The 17,668-nt window shown below is 42.8% G+C and overlaps 1 protein-coding gene across 10 annotated transcripts in view; it reads right to left on the bottom strand.

Annotated features, from left to right (window-relative positions):
- LOC104928182 (disabled homolog 2-interacting protein) overlaps positions 1–17,668 on the bottom strand; it is a 126,508-nt gene that overhangs the window by 74,584 nt on the left and 34,256 nt on the right. For 6 of the 10 annotated variants that reach the window (XM_027281959.1, XM_027281960.1, XM_027281962.1 and 3 more), the window contains one exon: positions 16,307–16,318. The exons of 2 other annotated variants lie outside the window; for them this stretch is intronic. In XM_027281959.1, coding sequence (XP_027137760.1) covers positions 16,307–16,318 — 12 coding nt within the window. Of the gene's footprint in view, positions 1–12,059; positions 12,736–16,306; positions 16,319–17,668 lie in introns of those variants that run through there. 2 more of the 10 variants (XM_019269099.2, XM_019269100.2) reach the window with 1 other exon arrangement.

Below are 17,668 nucleotides of genomic sequence, written 5' to 3'. Positions count from 1 at the left end.
CCGGCATTGGACCATTGTGCTCCATCAGTACACAGGAGGACACAGGGGTCAGGAGGTGACTGATAGAGGTGTCTCCAAGTCAAGTAGCACATCTTGTTAGGGCAAATCCTTGAAGGAGAGTCTTTTAAATTACAAGCCATGAATCCTGACCTTTCAAATTGTCTAACAAATAAATATGTAAGGGTTAAAAACCCGAAGCTCAAATTATATTAGATTTTATACATATTTTTAAAGTATCGACCGGTGTTTTCATAGATCAACTCTCAGACTGTTTTAATATCACAGCAGTCAAATCTAAATCGAGAGTGTCAAGTCTCCATTTTTGAGATTTCAGTCCAAGTTTCCAGAGAGTCCACAGCTGTGGCTGTAAGTCCCCAAAAGCCATGACGACATGTACAATGTGTTACAGCAGTTTCTGTATTTGCAGCAGGTTGTCAGAGCGGTTCCTGTCCCATCCCGGTGGCAGTTTCATGCATAAAAATGAATGGGCTCATCAGTGTCTGACACTTGGCAACACTCTAAGACTGTCTGGAGCAGTTTTTTTTTCTCCACCCTGACATTTGATCTGTGTAACTACAGATGTCTCTTGAGTGTCAGCTCTGGATAAAATGTTACAAGGAGGCGTCTAGAAACGCAAAAATCCATTATCTTTGTGTAACACTGAATAAAAACCGATACTCCAACAGAACATTTCAAAGACAGATGTCGTTTTTTAACTAACGAATATGGTGGTTTTTAAGTGTCTGTTGCCATGACGACACGTGTATTTAATCCTTTTAAATCTTAAAAAAAAAAAATCATTTATAGCCAAACAGGACTAATACGGCAATTACGACTAAATTCAATCAGCAGTGTGAATTTCTCTTGTTACAAATGATTTCTGCGCTCATCTTCACTTGGATTTCACCCCCCTCGAGTCCCTCGGTTTTCTTTACGGAAATACCCCCCCCACCCACCTACCCCACTTACACGTACACAGCTGGCTGCTAGAGAGAGCTCAGAGGAAAGCACACGCACACAAACACACATCATTTAGCTGTGAACTAATTGCTGTGTGAAATTGCAGCGTGCGCTTCCACATGTTTTCACCATCTGCGTGTAAATGCATGGAAAATCCACCACCGCCCCCCCTTCGCTATAACTCGCTCCCGTGTCTCGACTCTCAACCCCTAACGGTAAACAGACATTTGCGCTCAATAAAACCTAAATTAAAGCACAGATTCTCGACTGAAGTAAATCACCAGAGAGCTGCTGGTGGTGTTTATAGAAGGGGGTCTGTCGAACAGTTGTTGGTTCGGATATTCTGGTGTGTGTGAAGTTGTATGAGTGTAAGCATGCAAGTCTTTATTTGTACGCTCAATTAGAGGGTCAGAGGGTGTGCAGGCAACAGCTGTTGTGTCAAAAGGTGAAGTCTGGAGGCCTTTAAGGTCATCTTATTATCATACTGACCTTTCCAAATCATTTCCGGAGTTTCTTTTTTTGTCGTTTTGCCTTCCTATCCTCACCGTTAAACGTTCTCTTCAAACCTCCATCTCCTACGTCAAATCAAATCCAATTCTCATCGGTCCTTTCCTCTTCATTGTACCCATCTTCCTTTTTATTCTCCGTCCTTTCACATTTGCCCAAAAGCTCATACCACCTCCTCTTTCCCCCTCCTCCGTCGTCGTCTACCGACAAATAGAGCTATCTCCCTGACTTGATTCCACCCACCTCCAGGCTTCCTCCCAGTTGGTTAATGGGGACCCTGAAAGTGCCAGAGAGAGCCCTGGGGGGCCTGAAGCTGAAGCACAGACTGGATGATAGTCACCTGCATTCGGTGTGTGCACAGGAGGAGTGTGCTGGATGTGTGTCCTGGCTGACGGACAGGAGCACTGCAGCCAACAAAACAACCAAATGAAGAGATGACTCTTAAGAGGTGCCAAGAGTTACATGAGATTGATGCCACCTTCGTAAGAATGAAGTTAGAGAAGCAGAAGGGAACAGCTTGCCTGACTGTCTAAAAGTAAAAACACACCTACTAGCACCCCGTAAGTTCATTAATTAACACCCTATACCATAGGGTGTATGGTATACCGTTACTTTAATTCACACAAAAATCAGAGTGTAAAAGCCACATGATGTGGTTTTATGGGGCACCTTGAGGTTGCCAGGCAACCAGTGGAGGTGGATTTCAACCTTGTACCTCGTCGTAAAACCACCAATAACCTTTTTTTTTTTTTTTTGGTTTTTGCACATCCATCATCCATCCAGCTATCCGCCAGCTATCGATCTGTTCTGTCATTCCACCTATCGACTGATTGTATTTTATGCTGTCCTCCTTCCGTATTTTCCTTCCTCTCATTAACATTCAGTTATATAGGTCAGACTGCATATTTCCTTAGTGTTTCCCAAGCAGGCGTGCTCCATCCAGTGACCAGTGCCAGCTAACCTTCCCTTCCTCTCAGGCCTCACCAACACAGGATATTCCAGCCTTCAGAACTGACTGTGGACGAAGGTGGGGGAGGAAAAGCCTCTCCTACTTTTGAAAAAAAACCCAAAACAAGCTGTGATGTTCAATATTCTTAAATTCTTTCTTTGTGCCTCGTTATCGAGTTGAGACAAACAGGATAAATATGGTGCGACTGATTCATTTGTGAGGTGTGCAGGGAAACAGCACGCTGGGCAGGCAGGTGGTGATGTGTCACAGAAACTGTTAGACGACAGACTGGAAACAGATATCGAGTTAATCATTTCAGGAGGAAGGCAGCAGCGAACGCGACGAACATTTTGCATAGCGACTTATTTTTAAAATTGCCGTGCTGATATCACAATAATGGTCGACTTTCCAAGCAGACATCGTTCTCTTGCCTGGAGTGATGTGCTTTATGATCTATCTCTCTCGTGCTAAGTGGCTCTGTGATGAAAGGGGAAATTCACAAAGGTTATTGTAAGCAAGTTGTTGTTGCACAGGGTATTTAATCTGCCGACAAATTGAATTATTTTTACAAATGAGTCCATCTACGAACGCGCAAAGATGTGTCATCTACTACATTTACATGTTGCTGCTGTTTCTGTGTAGTGAATGAAGCGTACAATCCGGCTGCAACATTATTTCAACATAATCTAACCAAGACAAGCGCGGACATGTTCAACCACAACCGGTTTGATCTCTCAGATAAATCTGTCATGAAGTTTAATTTCAATCATGATAGAAGAAAATAGCACGTCTGCTAATTAAAAGGGTATTAAACTGGCACTGTGTGGAGCGTTCTTGTAAAAACACAGTTATATTTATATTCAGTTCACAATTAAACTCGCTGTGTGTGTTCTTGCCTTAACGTTTGTTTCCTCACAGACCATTTGCATGGCTGATTTGTTCAAAACAATCCGTTAATATTTGCTAGTTGCCAGCAGTCTTTCTCCTTCCCTTCCTTTCTGGGTGTGATGCCATGTGTCTTTTTGTGCGCTGCACCACAAAAAGGTTGATTAATGGAATAGCATGAAACTGGCAGCAAGACTGTGTATCCTGTGCGGCCACGTTGGCTAAGATAAAAACAAAACGGGGACCCGCTCATCAAAACGTTGCTCTATATCGGTACAACATGTCAAAACTCTACGGGGCACCTTTAATTCCAACTGTCGAAAAGTAGCTCATCTATGCCGGGAAGCTGAAATAAGATGTAAACACAGCACTGGCATATTATCACTTTTTAGTTTGAAAGGGAAAGTTAGCCGACAATATTCACCCTGTTTTGATCTCCATCTACTTTTAAAAGGACTTGTATAGCAGCAAAGTTGTGAACTTTGTCTGCTGTTTGGTCGTTCCTATTGTTGTGTTACAGTGTTTCACTAAAAACAGCTGCATGTTCTGGCTGAAAACTACGTATCCGTACCCCGAGTCCTTTGTCCACTGTTTTGGGATGCTTATTCTTATTGTTAAAATGTTTAATAAATATGTATCTGACACACTGAAATAAGGGACTGAGGTACTGAACTTTTAGCGCCTTTCGAACACTCGAAGCGCTTTTCCACTACATGCACATTCGTTGATGGCTGCCATGCAAGGTGCCAACTGCTCATCAGTATTTAGGAGCTAACCATTCATATGCATTCACACACTGATGGTGCAGCCTTCAGGAGCAATTTGGGGTTCAGTATCTTGAACCCCAAAGACTCTTCGACATGCCGACTAAAGGAGCGGGGGATCGAACCGCCCATACTCTAATAATGGACCCGCTCTACCTCCTGAGCCATTTTTCCATCAGCTCCTTTATCCAAATGCAGGAGGTCCTGATTCCAAAATATTACATCTCTAAGCTTTAATTATATGTTGTATATTGACATGAATTACACAATAACTTGATCCACCAGAGAGAAGACGTATCACTCTTATGGATTTGTTGGAACTACACAAAGCTTCTGCATACTTTCATGTAGTAATACCATTCATTATTAAAATCAAAATATTTAATATAGCTCATTTAAAGTGTGTATTTGAAGACGGCAGAAAAATAACCCAGTGCTCACCAAACTAATGAACAGAGAGGTAGAGTACAGGCTCTTGTTGTCAACAGCAGCACGTGTCTGCATTTCAAGAAGTTTACACCCTCAGGGATAAAAAAAAAAAAAAGCCTCCAAGGAGATTGCAGCGTTCTTGTGTTATGACAGGAAAAGCAGAGGAGAATTCAACCACACACACACGTATACGCATACACACATACATCGTCTGTGGGCCAGTGAAATGTGCGCTGAAAATCACAGGCTGTCAAGTAGTGTTTACTGTGTTCTCTCTACCTGAAGGACTATCTTCTCTTGGTCCAAGCCGCTCCGCCTTTCATCCTCCCTCCTTCACAAATACACCTCCTTTTCCATTCCCCCACCCTTCAAACACAGCAGACAACTAGAACTGGTCTTGAGTGGCTGATAGTGCCTGCAAAAAAAAAGCCCCATCTGTCTCTAAGAATATAAACTGCGAGTTAATGTCAATCAAACGGCGATCCGCCAGAAAGAAGATTTTTTTTATTTATTTTCTCAGAAGGCATAGTCTCATTAGTGGTATATCTGAATCCCCAGCTGGACAGTGAACCATGTAATGGAGGGTCACGGTGGGAGAGCCCACCCAGGAACGTACTGTAACGCAGGCACAGCTTTGAATTGTCAAGCTTTTGCAGCTCGGTCTAAAAAACAGGTGTTGGTATAGGAGAGAGGCTAAGGGGGGGAAGGGGGAGAGAGAGAGAGAGAGTGTGTTGTGTGGAGAATTTAATGTGTTAACGCTGAACTGTGAGGAGAGCGCTGGACTTTTGACCCCTGAGATGCAATATTTACACAGCGCCGAGATGATGGGGTGATAAAGAGGTGCTGCTCCGTCTCCTTGGAGCGGCTCTGCGGACACACGGGGGAGTAAAAGAGAATCATTTCGACCTGAAACAATCACTAGTGCAGATAGTGTCAACAGACGCTTAACTTTCTGCTAACACCAGCTGAAGTCATCCGGGCTGATGATAAAAAGATCACAGCGGCACGGAATGCATTATTAAGTTTGTGAAACATAGTCACAGTCAGTAAACAGTGTAGATATCGCACAGATACAGGGAGCATCAAGCAGCATTACGCCTCGTTTAAACAGGATCGTCTCCGCAAACAAAAATTCTATATTCAAACCATGTTGGGAGTGAAATCCAGAGAGAAGGGCTCTGCTTCGTGTTTAGTTTGGCACATGCATGCCTTTGTCTGAAGTGTGTTATGGGAAGCCAGAGAAGAGATGTGGTGGTGGTGGTGGTGGAGGAGGAGAAGGGAGAAGAGGCGAAGAGTGCGGTGCACAAGGAGGAAGTTTGTGTTTGTGCAGAGGGCGACGCGGCGGCAACATTCCTCCTGACTGATCGTACTCACTTCAATAACATCCACAGATATGAAGCAAACAGCCTCGGTGTCAGTTCATAACATTACCGAATGACATATGACAACCCCGCCTCCTCCCAAAAGAAAACACAGACCGCACGAGGTAAACCTAGAATGACAAGCGTATCATATATGCATGATGATTGAGATCTGATCTGAATTTCAAGGGTTGTAGATGCATTCCTTCAAATCTGTCTGTGCATTATTTATTCTCCTTTCTTTGTGTTTTAATTCATATTGTGGCTTTATTACATCCGGAACTTGGAACTGCAACAGAAATATGAGCTTTCAAATATCTTCATAAACCTCTGGGAGAGACAAAGGTGTCGATTGCACGTGCTCTGATGATGTGATGCAATGAGAAAATAACTTGCTTGCTGGCACATGCTGTCGGCTGCATGTTGACAGGCTGTTTTTCGGGATGAGCGATGGAAATCTACTCCACCATAACCATCTCCTGATTCCATTCTGGCTTGTAATCTATGTTGATATCTATGGATTACACAGGGATTAGCCTGCACCTGTCCCCCCCATGTTATTGGAACCATTTGGGTGCTGAAGAAGCGTTGCGTCATCATCCATGATTCACTAGGCCGGAGGGAAAAAAGAGGGCAGACGAGGGCATGGACGCCAGGGATGAGAGTAAGATCAGAAGGTAATCCCGGGTTAAACAATGAGATGATGCGCAGAGATCTGGCGGTTTCACTTCACTGCTTGATTGCTAAATCAACTCTCGCTGCCCTCTGTCTCATATCTCTGCTTCCTACTATATGATCTCAAATTGATTACATTTTCACTTCTCATCCCATAATGGAGAACTGACATAGTAGATAGGAAGTAGTTTCACTCTGTGGTATTTTAACTTCTACACTTTTATCTCACACTTTCTCCCAGGCCCTCAGCCTGACTGTGTATGCTGAAAATTAAGGCAAAATGATCAAAGAACGAGGTTGTCCAGGTCGGTTAGTGACGCCTTTGTTCTATTAAACATGACTTAATCTTGGCGAGGATGCTCGGCCACAAAAAAAGATCAAACGGCTAATCTGTTTTAGAGAAAACAGGAAATGTGATTCAATTGGCCGTGAAGTTAAGGTCTGAACTTAGTCTGCTACTTAGCCCTAAATCTCTCAGTTTTAATATTTAAAGTGGATTAACACAATTGAGGCTGAGATCATTAATACAGACGTGTTTCCAGACTTCCTGTGTTTCCATGTAAATATGACTCGGCAATCGGGAAACTGACTCATCGTGATCGTGTCTGTGTTGTTTTGGCCACGTTTCCCATCTATCCGACTTCTTTCTGTCAACACTTCCCGTCATCTCGTACACACACACACACACTCAGCTGAAATCTGGCTACATCATAAACAACCTGACAAAATCTAAGCATGCAGTAGCACGGATCAAAAGTGTTTCTTTGTAATGACCCATCGGGAATGTGATTATGTGCAATAACTGTCGGCGGCAATGCGTTATTGAGTTGTAGCCGAGTAGGTTGGAGCTCGCAGTAACTCTTTCTTTACTGTTGTGATGTTTCACACAGTTGTGACTTTCGCCTCTGTTGCGTTCGTGTATGGCTCACGCTGTCACTGGAACAGCTGCAGAGCAGTCTGTGTATCTGTAAGTACATGTACATTTAAAAAAAAATCAGTTTGGACTCATTGTGCTGACTCAATATAGCAGAACTACTGTGGAACTCTATTTATATTATAGTTAGAAATATTTGTTCTGCAATTGTGTTTGTCTGGTTGCTATCACTCCTAAACTTCCTCTAGTTTCTTTCAGTTTTTTCTTCCCTTTCCTGTAATTATTCTTTCTTTTAGTTTTGTTTAGTTCTTCCCGGGTTTTAAGAGACTGCAAACATTGTTGATATGCATCAGTAAAGCCCATTGAGAGACGGTATGCGATACTGGACTATATTAAGACTTCAACTTGACTCGTGCTGCAGCTGCGAGCCTCATCCTCCAAACTTTCATTTTGATCTTTTATTCATGTCAGAAATGTTTAGCAGCAAAGTGCTGCACTTAAAAAAAAAAAAAAAGGAATTTAGGGAAATATTCATATTCACTTTCTTGATACAAGTTAAATGAGGAGATCTCTCGTGTCAGTTTATTTAATATGTAGCTGGTGCCAGGAGATGATAAGACTTATTTCACACATTGTATATTGTTTGTTTAACACTGTCATGGTTGCCAGGCAACAAGTGGACCCACAAGTTCCCAGTAATTAGCAAGTCCTGCACAAAACTTCCCTAAAACACACAAATGAAATATGATGTTTTGGTTTATGAGTTTCAGAGGTGCTGGTAGGCGGATGTTGTTACCTTTGCAAACAGCCAGGCTAGCTGTTGTTCCCTGTTTCCTGTTGTCTTTATTCTAACACAAGCTACCAGCTGCTGGCTCTGGCCTCAGATCAAACAGACAGATATATGAGACCGGCATTGATAATCTAACTCATCACATCAAAAAATGTGAAACAAATTCAATAAGGTGATTACTTTATGATTTGCTTTATTATTATAACATGTGTGAGACGTATGAGAATAGAGATGGAAGATGAGATGTCTTAAAAACAGTGTCTGTGCCTGTGTGCGTTTTCACATTTTGAACAAACTTGCCAGCTGCTGTTTATGTGTGGCGCTGCCAGCTTAAATGAAAACACGGGTCAGCGAGAACAAAGTGAGACGGATGGAAAGAAAAGAAGAGAAGAAAGGAGAGTTATTTATGTCAGGGAACAATCGGCGTGCTTGGGAGATACACCTAAGGGAAATAAAAAAAGGCACAAACTTTGCATGTTCGTGACAGCATATCTGATACCATACAAAATAATACGATGGCAAGCGATAACAGCTCAAATCAGGCAAGTATGGAATCGCCCCAGCACAAGACGTAACTCATTTTTCCACCAAAACGCCTCTGAGGAAATAAAAGTTTACTACAGCTAAGACGACTTTCATATGACAATTTAAAGTTGTTGCATGATGTACAAAGTCTGTCGATGTAGATAAAAAAAAAACAAAGAGACAGGCGGTGGAGTTTTGTTCCGAAAAATGATTACACATTTCGGAACCAAAGAGTTTGATTGCGGCAAAACTTTCGAAACACTCCAGCTTAACAAGTCAGATCAGACAACAGCGCTGTCTCTCTCTCTCTCTGTGCCAATCTGCCTTTCAGATAAGCAGTCATTTTCTATGTAAATGTCACCAGCCCCTGCAAAAAAGGGGGGAAACAGATCCAGAGTGATATAAGATTTTCCACTCGCTGATAATGGCGCGGCCCGCACGCTGAGAAAACAATAACACATGAGCTCATGCGACCTGCCGCCTCATCTGTGGCAGTGACAGCAGTGTATACACGCCGAGAGGGGTAGCAGTGACTTCCTCAAGATAAACCCCCCCTGCCCCCTCGTCATAGCTGGTCATGGCGGAAACACAATTTTAACACTCAGCTCCACTGCTGGGCTTCCCGGACACAAGACACATTTCAGCAATATGGCATCATCTAGCTCCGGGCGTATAGAAGTGTTTACTGAGCAAAGTTTAGACTTCCTCATAAATCTTATTTCAATGAAGGGGGAAACACACATGTCGGAGGGTGGAAATGTGCTAAAACTTTCTCTCACTGTTTATGTAATTCTATATTGCGACGTTAATGTTTACAGCAGAAGATCTGGAAATTGGAGATACCAGATGGGAATGTCTTGTCCTTGGCAAATCGGACAAATCAAAAGTACGTTGTGTTCCAAAAAAATCATGTGAAATAAACTATAGCCGTGAAGCGGTCCCTGCTTGATTTTTTTTCAAAGATTATTTTTATGCCTTTAATGATAAGACAGCCGAAGATAGACAGGAAGCAGGGGGCAGAGAGAGGGGGAGCGACACGCAGTAAATTAGCCGTCCGATGCTGGATTCGAACCGGCGCCAGCTGCGGCGAGGACTATAACCTCCACACATGGGGTGGCCGCTTAACCCACTACGCTACCGACCGCCACCCCTGCCTGATTTCTATCATTCAGTGAAATTAAGCACTTTAGTAGCCAGGTCCACTTTCTGCTGTGTCACATAAATCCTGAGAATCCTGATTTCCCCTCTCTGGATGAAGCACATTTCCGGCCATAAATGTGTAAGCAGATATCAAACTGGGTTTCGATATTAAGACATGCGCATGACAAAGACCTACAATAACAGAACAAGCTGTGAACACTAGACTAACATATTATACTTTATGAACTTGCTTATTTACACATCTAAAACAACATTGGCATTAATTTTGGAGGCCCATCTCCACTAACTCTAAAAAAACAATTAAAAAAACATACGTCTTCTTACCTTCTAAAAGCTCAACTATGCTCAACTGGCTCGTCGGCTAAATGTATGTCTCTGCTGTTTGGTGCTGCATGTACAGGTAGTGCACAGTGAGTGAAAGCAGCTGCCTGCTGCTGGAAACAAGACTGATGAGAACCCAAACAGTGAAGCTGTGAATGCCGTGAGTTGAAAGGTGCTATTGAAGCTCTGAGGCACTGAAGCGCCGAGGGGAACCGACTGCATAGATAAATCTCTCCGGGTTCATTGCTGCGAACACTTTCTTTCACATACAAGAAGTCACGTGATGCAATGTTAATATAAAAAATATTGATTCCAGCTGCTTTAAAGGGAGCAGATGAGCAATAAAACTGGAATATCAGTCACTTGTTGCAGAAATGATTGCTCACTTTCTCTCTATATATTGATTCAATCATAATAATTCCTCTCAGAAGACCAGGTCTAGTGACCTCTTAATGAATTCTGCCAATGGATCCACATTATAGTCTCAAGCTTTGTGCGGATATAACGACACAGAGTTTCCAGTTTAGGATCATACAAAGAACGACCGCAACTTCTTTTAACCATTTCATTACAACTCCACGAGAATCAAAGCTCTCGAGAGTGGTCTTTTTTGCTTCATCTGGAAACGACCTCAACCTCCACCCTGCCTGTGTGTCACCGCGGTAATGTGTAGTGTGTTTTTTTTTTTTTTGTGAGGGGAGCGTGCACTTAGCCGCAAAGATCAAGGCAGAGTGTGTTTGCGAATGTGTCTTTGTACATAGGCTGAAATGCACGGTGTGTGTCTGTGTGTGTGTGTGCGCGTGCATGTGTGTGTTCTTTCGAGAACTGAATGATACAGAAGGGGAGACTTCAAAGCATCTCTTTCATCAGCTAGAGAAGCAAAGTGAAGACATACACACCACGCACCTACACACTCTGTTTCTCTCTCACTGGCTGTCTCTGCCTCTTTCCATACACTCACATATTTACACTTCTTCTTATTCAATGCAAATGATTTTAAAAAAGAATAAAGAGTTCAGGCTGAGTTTGAGCCAAGTGATTCCAAGTGATGGAATCATGCCAGAGCGATTTGTCTCCTAGATAGTTTGCATCATATCCACGGCAACAGACCAACAGATACGCAGCAGACTCTCGCCTAATATCTCGGTTGGAAAAGTTACAGCGGTTCACTTGGAATAAGATTTCGCAGATACTCCTTTTCTTCTCAATTGAAGCAACTTGAGCTATGCCTTGGGGGCAGACTTATCACTATAACCTTGCAGTTCAAACACTGCCTCCAGCAGCAAGTACAGGAGTACTGACAGGCAGAAAAAGCAGTAAAGTGAAGAAACAGAGTGCTCGAGGACACGGCAGGAGAAGCAGTAGTTCTGCAGTGCAGAAAACCTAACTAACCGACTTAAACAGGGTTGTCTTGGTTGCCAAGAACCAAAAAAAAAATGTTTGCAAGGGCCCGGGCGGGAGAAGAACTCAACAAGCTGACGCCAAGCTGTGAGCTTTCAAGTGTTGGTTGTGCAATTTAAGAATAGCGTCACCTTGAGAAGACTGACGGCAAAGTGTCATCTCACACACGAGCAGAAGTGTTGCCGTGTGGCTTCTAAAAATAATTGCGCCTGTAAATGTAGTTCCCACGAACAATCGAACAAAGTTAGAAAAGGGGAACTGCATCACCTCTCAGAATGTAGCCTACATGTGCAAAGAGATCACCACAAACATGCACTTGCTGATGATGATCAGAAACACACCCTGTATGTGAGTTTTCAGCAGCTACAGCATGTTGTAGAAAAGTTAAAGGGCTCTGCACTGTGTAAAACTGCTGCATGGTGAACTGTTTTCTAGCTGTCGTAGTAGTATTTATTACCCCTGCTGGCAGACGGTCTGGTGCGGCTGCGGGACCGGCTTCGCTGACGCTGCAGTCGGGACTTGCCCAGGAATCTGTAGTAGTACGAGGGTCTCCCGGATCCCTTCCTAGTGACCCCAGCCATGATGCAAGTTTCCACTCTGAAGCCGAACCAACAGCAAGGCACCTCAGCGAGCGGCTGGAAAACGAGTCCTCTTGAATCTGGTATCAGTTCAGATAAACTCCCCGGCAAAGTTCTCATGGAGTACAACTGTGTTTATCTCAAACTTCACTTCAAAGTCCTCCCGCAGACACGCTCTTCTACTTAACTTTAAGTCCTCGTGGATTGGGTCGCGATCAGATCCACTCCATTGTGAAACCATCAAACATCCACTTCTGTTTAAAAAACTTGTGTCCTGTCCCACAAGCTCAAACTTCTGCTCCACCTTTGAACACTCCCCCTCAACGTTTCCCACAGTGAGATCCCAGAGGCATGATGTCCGGAATACTGTGTGAGTGTGTATCCTGAATGGCAGGAAAGCTGTTCCTGTTCCCAGTAACAGAGTGCACTAAGAGATTTTTTTTGTTTTTGTTTTAGAGAAACCCAGTGCTTCTTTGTCATAAAGCTTGCAACACAGTTGTATGAATCCAAACCAACTATCTTCAACTTCTGTGTGAGTGTGTGCAACACACAGAGAAAGAGAAGGGTATGCTTTGTGACTGAGAACAAGAGGAGAAAAGTTTGGGCTGCATAGAAAACATGCATAGAAAAGAAGCCTCAGTGGAATGGAGTCCAGTCAGATTACAGAATGTATTTATTCCCTCCATCAACCAAACTAATCCGCTACGGGCTCGCAGATAAAACAACATCTGCTGCAGTAATCAAGTTTGACTTGCAAAAAAATATATATATATATCACAAACACCCGCTTGTTAGCGACTCCCGATCCAGTCACAGTGCAAGAGTCACGTTCCTGGTTTTACAATGGAGCCACTTTAATTTGCCTCCCTAGGCAAGAAAGGCATGCCAGGGAGTGACAGCCTATCAGACGCAGATGTAAATAGGCTGTTAAGAGTGTCAAACAGCCAATCAGAGTGTGCTCTGAAGAAGAAGGGTCAGGCAGATGGACCATAGTCCAACAAGTAGACATAATGACACACACGCGTATGTGTTACTTTAGTAATTAAAACGGCATGTTAATGAGCATGCCACTGTTTTTTTTTCATGTTATAATCAGACACTTTGCCTATTTGTCTTGTGGCTTATGAAGTAAAAGAGACTTTGTGTTAGAGAGCTGTCCAAAGTGTGAAAACTGAACTATCAATCTGTGAATCTGAGCAAATAATAAGAAATGCTGTGTATCGAGTGACAGTAACTTATCCGTTTTCCAGTCCATGTTTTATGCTTTTCCAATCCTATACCAAAAGTAATGTGACAATGCTTTTGTTCCCCCTTCAGAACCAGAACCTTTTTGTTCCAGTAACAACTGGGAGAGCGTTTAATGATATAATGTTAGCAATGAGGCTGTTTGACTCTCTCCTTTGTGTCGTTTTTGTCTTGTTTGCGTGTGCTGCGGGGCGTGGTAACTGGTTTCCCCTCTCACCTGCCTTAACACTACCACACTGGCATCCTATCATCCAATCAACCTGCAGAAGATTAAAGGACCGGCTCAACCGTCCAGACTGCCAGACTGTTCTGTCTCTCCGGTGTTAACCTACACTCCAGGCCAAACTCTGTGTGTCTCGAATTCTGCTTTTTTTTTCTTTTTTTTTTGTGATCGCCCTCTTCCTAACCTTGTTTTTGCGCTGCCTCAGGATTTTTGCCTGCCACATCTGCCACGTCCAGGCCCGGTCTCGTCATCCTTTCCGTTTCTTGGACTTTTGCCACCAGCAGCCCCTGCACTTCCCTGGACATCCTAATCACAGACAAGCCAGCCATCCTGCCATTCCACCTTTTTAACAAATTACTGATTCTGGTTTCCTGCCTTGTGTTCGCATGTTGGGTCTGCAACCGTTCATTATGACAAAGAAATAAGGATAAAAATAAAAAAAGAATGCTGATGTAGGCCATGATATGTGGCTGAAAGCTCTGCAGTAAGTGGATGGTTAACACAAATATATATACAAAGACATTACTGAATACAAATGTGCACGGTCACAAACAACAGTCTGAGAAAAGAGGGATCAAATCGATGTCTCTCTGAGTCCTAAAATAAATGCATCTGTGGAAGGCAGCTAATCAAAGTCTTCCTGTGCTGCTCTCTCATACTCTCCCTCTGCATTACCTTTCCTTCCCTCCATGGCTGCTCAATTGTTCACTGTTATGCCGCTTGTTGCTAGTGAGCGCAGTGGGGGCCATAACGCTGCATGCTGTGAGGAGTTTTTGTCATTACCTCAGCCCATAAACTCACAAGCACAGAATGCAGCAGTGTGTGTACATGTGTCTGTGTGTGTCTCAAACATAGGCTTGACTGTTACCCCGGTCCCACAGAGAGTATTTAGTAGGACCATTAGTAGGTATACATCACTCCAGAGCGAGCCAGAGCCTCGTGCAGGGTAGCGGAGGGAATGTAAAGGCCTCCAGGCTTCATACCGCTGCTGCAGGGCTCGTGAAACACCCTGAAGACACTGTTAACATGTCCTGTCACACTCATGGAGAAACCGGTTATATACAAACAGTGTGTCTAGGTTTTTAAGACCTAGTATGTCATGTCATGTAATTGCACACAAATTAGGGGGATAACTGAACTCATATGGTTTAACGGTAGCTCCAACTCACGCCCACACAAAAGAGACACGTGTGAGGCCGAGCTACTTTTTTTTTTTCATTACAAAGCACACAGATTTGTCTTGCCAGCATTATATTCGCTGCGGGAATAGGAACCTACAATGAGTTCTTGTTAGACAGACCAGGAGCCCATAGACAGACAGACCGGTGAATCGGGGTCATGCAGAGTTTGTGCGCTGCTGCTGGCCTCCTCTGGTTTTGACCACAAAGAAACCAGTGAGAAGTGAAAGGGCCAACGAAAGGTCAAGAGAATAAGGTGAAGCTGAACTATTGGCTTTTGTTTTAATGGGAATGTCAGTGGTGAATTCTATTAGCATGGGGTAGGACCTAAAAGTGCTTTGTCAACGATTCCCCAAATTGATCTATAAGACAAATACTCCATGTTACTGTTTAAATGTCAAGGATAATACATGTTAAAATGTGAATAAGTCAGAGATCAGGGTGCCCATGAAGCTACAAATCAGGTTTAGTCCTGATTAATCTGAAATTAAATGGCTAATATCAAAATTAGCAGATGAATGAGACGTTTTGTGTTATTCAATTTTTTTTTTATAGTCAACAGAAAATGTTTTATGTGCTGCCAAAGCCTGATATAGATTATTCCTCTGTGCATCTATTGATCTCTATTGTCTGACAACTATTATCGTCGTTACCGCAAACAGGAGGATCGTAGACATTTTGAGTCAGTCCAACAAACACTGTCCTGCTGCCATTAATACTTAAGAACCAGGTTTATATTAATCCACTGCCCCCAAATTTAATTTGGTTTGAGTAAAAAAAAACTACAGTGCCCAGCTGTTTTAGGAAATCAAGATTTATGCCTCCACTAGAAACCAGCGTCCTAACACATTGTTGGTTTTGCCCTTTTCGATAGCAATGACAAAACTGCTTAACATCCTTTATGTCTAACATTGTGTTGTGTGTTTTTACTTCAATCCACTTGGATCGGGTGTAATAATGAGAATTCTCATTCGCGAGTTTCTTTACACACTTTGATGGCATTACTTCAGAAACCAGCCGTCCCACTAGGTGTTTAATAGCCCCAGTTTCCAGTCACTCAGCATACTGAATTGTTAATTTACGAGAGTGGAGTGGAAAAAGGTTTGGAAACAACAAAGTCCTGCAGGCAGGATACAGACACGCTAATGGCTCGAATATAAAACATAGCTAGATGAATGCATTTAGTTTATTGTTGTGATCAGCACAAGCCGTTAAGTGCACTGAGTAAAGACAGACTCTAGTGTTTGCAAGTGAACTTATGTACTTCTTTACTTCCTGTTCCCCTGATGACCAGCGCACCCTAATGTCAAGGTATATATTGCACCAAATCGGGCACCGTATTACTCATTAGGAAGGAATACAAAGAAAGAATATATGTCTGCTGCCGGCCTCGAGACCAGAAAGAAACCTTAGAGATCGAAGATGTAAACAGAACCACCAGACGAATCAGGAATCAGAGGTGAAACTAAAAACGTCTTACCTGCTGAAGAGACTGATGGAAGGAAGGGCCGGAGTCCATATGGCAGCAGACAAGAAAGAAAAAAGAAAGGTTAGACCGGCTGGCGATGAAAAGGAAATAGCTTTAACACATATTAGACCTAAACCAACACTGTAACCTTTCAGGTGGTGGACATTTTTCATTTTTACTGTGTAGTATGGAGCACATTTTTGATAAAGTTTGAGGGCTATACTGCAAGAAAATGACATATTCCTCTACACAGTATATATTTCTTTTAACACAAGCTCAGTCTCATGCACAAATCCTTATTAATGGCACATATAAGTACATGTACATACATACACGGACGACAGCAAAAAGTTTTTGAGAATTTAGAATATGTTGCTATAAATAAAAAAGTCCCAAGAGCAAGAAAGTCACTGAACCTTTTAAACTCTGAAACAACTCTTAGAAATGCCGATGAAGTCTCCAGCTGAGGGGAAAATGGATCTAATTCCACTTTCAGACCCAACAAAAAAGACAAAGAGCGATGTATCGATTCTTTGCACGGCTCACTCTATTGTCTACGCACGGACGGAGGGTCTCGCGCGGAAAGTGGCGCGCACTGGCTATTACGACTGAAATATAGCCAGCCATTAGAGCAAAACACCTTGAAGGGAGTCACAGGGATTAGACTTCTGAGAAATAACAGAGCAGACCAGCATGTGATAAGAAACCATAAAGATTCAAGGATTAAGAGTCGGGGGCAAAACTTGATCGCCTGGAAATGACAAAACATATTAGTATGGATTACGAGCGGTGGATAAGACAAAATTGATAGCTACTGCTGCTTGAAACTCCTTGGGCAGATAATAGTTCACCCTCTAAAAGACAACTTGACTTTATTATATGTAATAAAGTCACCACTGCTTTGGAGTATACAGCAGCAAACAGTCTCTGTCTCTCATCCTGATACTGAATCGGTGGTACTGTTGAACCTTCGTTGATATTTATGGGATGGACATCAATACCTGTGAGTACGCTGCAATACAACTCGACAGCACCACAAACTACAGCCTTCAAAGTGACCGTAGAGTTGATTCAACGCCTCTCACCAACAGTTGTAGCAAAAAAAAATGAACACTAGAACGTCCATAAAGGATTTCAAACAGGACTGTTGCATTAGATTGCATTAGTTTGAACTAGGTGTACCTAAATAAGTAAGTAAGAAAGTGTATGTACATATGTATGTACGTCATTTTGTCAAATTGATTGTTGTGTTTCATAGAAATCCAGAACAATCATGTGGGTCTACATTCACATGTAATATATCCTGTGGGGAGAGAGAGAGCCAAAATGGCAAATAAAAGCTGTATCAATACTGACCCCTTCTGGAAAACACGG

This window comes from Larimichthys crocea, chromosome IX (assembly GCF_000972845.2).
Source record: "Larimichthys crocea isolate SSNF chromosome IX, L_crocea_2.0, whole genome shotgun sequence".
Lineage (NCBI taxonomy): Eukaryota > Metazoa > Chordata > Actinopteri > Sciaenidae > Larimichthys > Larimichthys crocea.
This window is presented reverse-complemented; position numbering and strand designations above follow the sequence as displayed.